This window comes from Lipotes vexillifer, unplaced genomic scaffold (assembly GCF_000442215.2).
Source record: "Lipotes vexillifer unplaced genomic scaffold, Lipotes_vexillifer_v1.1 scaffold433, whole genome shotgun sequence".
NCBI lineage: Eukaryota > Metazoa > Chordata > Mammalia > Artiodactyla > Lipotidae > Lipotes > Lipotes vexillifer.
The window spans coordinates 394,195-396,428 of NW_006774285.1; the positions used below are offsets into that span (position 1 = coordinate 394,195).

The 2,234-nt window shown below is 53.5% G+C and overlaps 1 protein-coding gene across 2 annotated transcripts in view; it reads right to left on the reverse strand.

Moving 5' to 3' along the window:
• SEPTIN4 (septin-4) overlaps positions 1 to 2,234 on the reverse strand; it is a 9,817-nt gene that overhangs the window by 453 nt on the left and 7,130 nt on the right. For both annotated transcript variants that reach the window (XM_007449063.1, XM_007449062.1), the window contains 6 exons: positions 1,149 to 1,283; positions 918 to 1,035; positions 728 to 829; positions 434 to 530; positions 178 to 340; positions 1 to 18 (listed from right to left, as the gene is read on the reverse strand). The exon at positions 1 to 18 is cut by the window's left edge and continues 11 nt beyond it. In XM_007449063.1, the coding sequence (XP_007449125.1) occupies positions 1 to 18; positions 178 to 340; positions 434 to 530; positions 728 to 829; positions 918 to 1,035; positions 1,149 to 1,283 (633 nt within the window). The remainder of the gene's footprint in view (positions 19 to 177; positions 341 to 433; positions 531 to 727; positions 830 to 917; positions 1,036 to 1,148; positions 1,284 to 2,234) is intronic.

Consider the following 2,234-nt stretch of genomic DNA (forward strand, 5'->3'; position numbering starts at 1 on the left):
CTCTCTCGAGTCAGTTTGCTGAGGGGGAGGGGAAAGGGGGGTTGGTAAGGCTAGGGAGACCCCAGCACCCGCTTGGATTGAGCCCAGAGCCTATAGAACAAAGGAAGGGCTTTGTCTCACCCAAGGCTGTGCTTGGGACCCCACCCCTGCCAGCTCTGTCCTGGCCTTTGGCCATACTTGCGATTCCGTTCTTTCACCACCAGGCGGGTCATGCTCTGGATGCACTGTGCCCGGTAGTTCTCATAATGTGTCTCCCGGGTCACGTCCTTCAGGTCCTGCATGTGAGTACGCACCAGCATTGTCCGCAGCTTCACAAAGTCGCAGTGCCCTGGGTTTTCCACTGCACAGCAAGGCTAGGGGTCAGCCAGGCGCATGGGCAGAGGAGAACCATTGAGGGCAAGGAGATACCCTGGTCACAAGCTCAGTGCTTTACCTTCCACAATGCCCCAGGGGTAGAGCCGGCCCCGAACTCGCCGCCCTCTGGCCTCTACCACAGTGTTGCTGCCAATTACAGCAAATGGGATGCTTTCCTGGAAGAAGTTAGGGGTGTCTGTCAACACCACCATTCTCACCTGTTCCTTTCCACCTGTATCTTCATCTTCTCTGGTTCATTCTAGGAAACCAGGGTCCTCTTCCACCCCAATAGCCCACCCTTAGGTAGAATTCTACTTCTCTTTTCTGCCCAGAAGAAACAAGATGGGAAAGGGATGCCCTGGGGTGGCCCCACCTTTAGGGCTTGGTCCTGTAATTTGAAGTCCTCATCCTCGTCAGAGTCACAGTCTGGGAACTGGTAGACCTTGATTCCAAAGTGCTCAATCTCCTCCCGGATCTGGCAAACACATGAGGGGCCCATAGTTCTGGGGACCCCATCCTTTCCAGAAGCCCACCTGCTCCCCTCCCCCACCAGCTTCCCTCACTTTGCGTTTCTTGCGCTCCACTTCTGGAGGTGTCAGCGTGTCCGCCTTTGCCAAGATAGGCACGATGTTGACCCGCTGATGCAGGGCCTTCATAAATTCAACATCCAGTGGCCGGAGCCTGGGGAACAGGAAACTGTGACCACCTGCTAGTGGCAGCCCTGCCCCTGGTGCTCTTGGCCTGTTCCCTTGGCAACACCCGGTGGTGGCAGGAGCCTCGGGCTCAGACCATACCCGTGGCCGAAGGGCGAGATGAAGTATAGACAGCAGTGCACCCTGTTGTCTTGGATGTTCTTGCGGTTCAGGCCACTCTCATCTCGGAAATACTGCTCAAACTGCTGGTCGATGTATTCCGCCACAGGCTTCCAGCTGGGGCAGGGACAGACAAGCAGAGAAACTGGAAGCGAGGGCTGCCTAGTGAGCTCTGGGCCTGCAAGGAGCCCACGCCCCGAGCAGTCTTTTCAAGACTTTGCTATTCCCCGACTTGCTTTGTTACATCTTCAGGGAGGTACCTGGGTGGGTCAGGGGTGCATCTCAAACATCCTGACAGGAAATCAGACTAAGCACACAGACAGAGGTCAATAAATACTAGCCTGATGAAAGGAAGAGGGCCCAGGTGACCAAACAAAGCAATAAGGCTAGCAAGGTGCCGGCAGGTGAAAACCAACTGGAGGCCAGGGCAGCCCTAAGTCAGGTTCACAGTTCAGCTGCAGAGCCTTTGTTCACGTGGTTCCATCCTCTCCCCCACGTCTCCAAGCCCACTCCATCCTTCAAAGCCATATCCAAGAACCATCTCTTCCACGAAGGGTCCTGTGACTATAGCAATGCACACTGCTCTCCCCTTCCCGTCACCACACACAGAGGTTGTGTGTGTGTATATATATATATATTCAAGAACCTCGATTTTCAAGTCTCTTGCTCTTCTGTTATTGAGTTTCATCCTCACTGATAGGTGCCCTGATGGGTGGGCATTATGAGCATCATTATTCTCATTTTATACATGAAGAAACTAAATCCAGAGCTGTGAAGAGACTTAATCCAGATCACTTAAGCTATAGCAAATTCTCTACCCACCCAAGCTCCCGGCCTTCTGACTCCTAGTTCAGTGTGTTTGCCACCACAATGCCCAACCCATTTACTAAGCTAAGTTTTTACCTGATTGACACACGTTAGAGACCTGCTGCGCCCCCCCACGGCCCCACTCCCATTGCCACTCGACCGTAAGCCTCCCAGGGACAAGGATTATTCACAGTTGTTCTGCATCCCTTAAAATGTCCAGCACAGGCTGGACACCTCATCTGTGCTCAATAAATTCCTGCT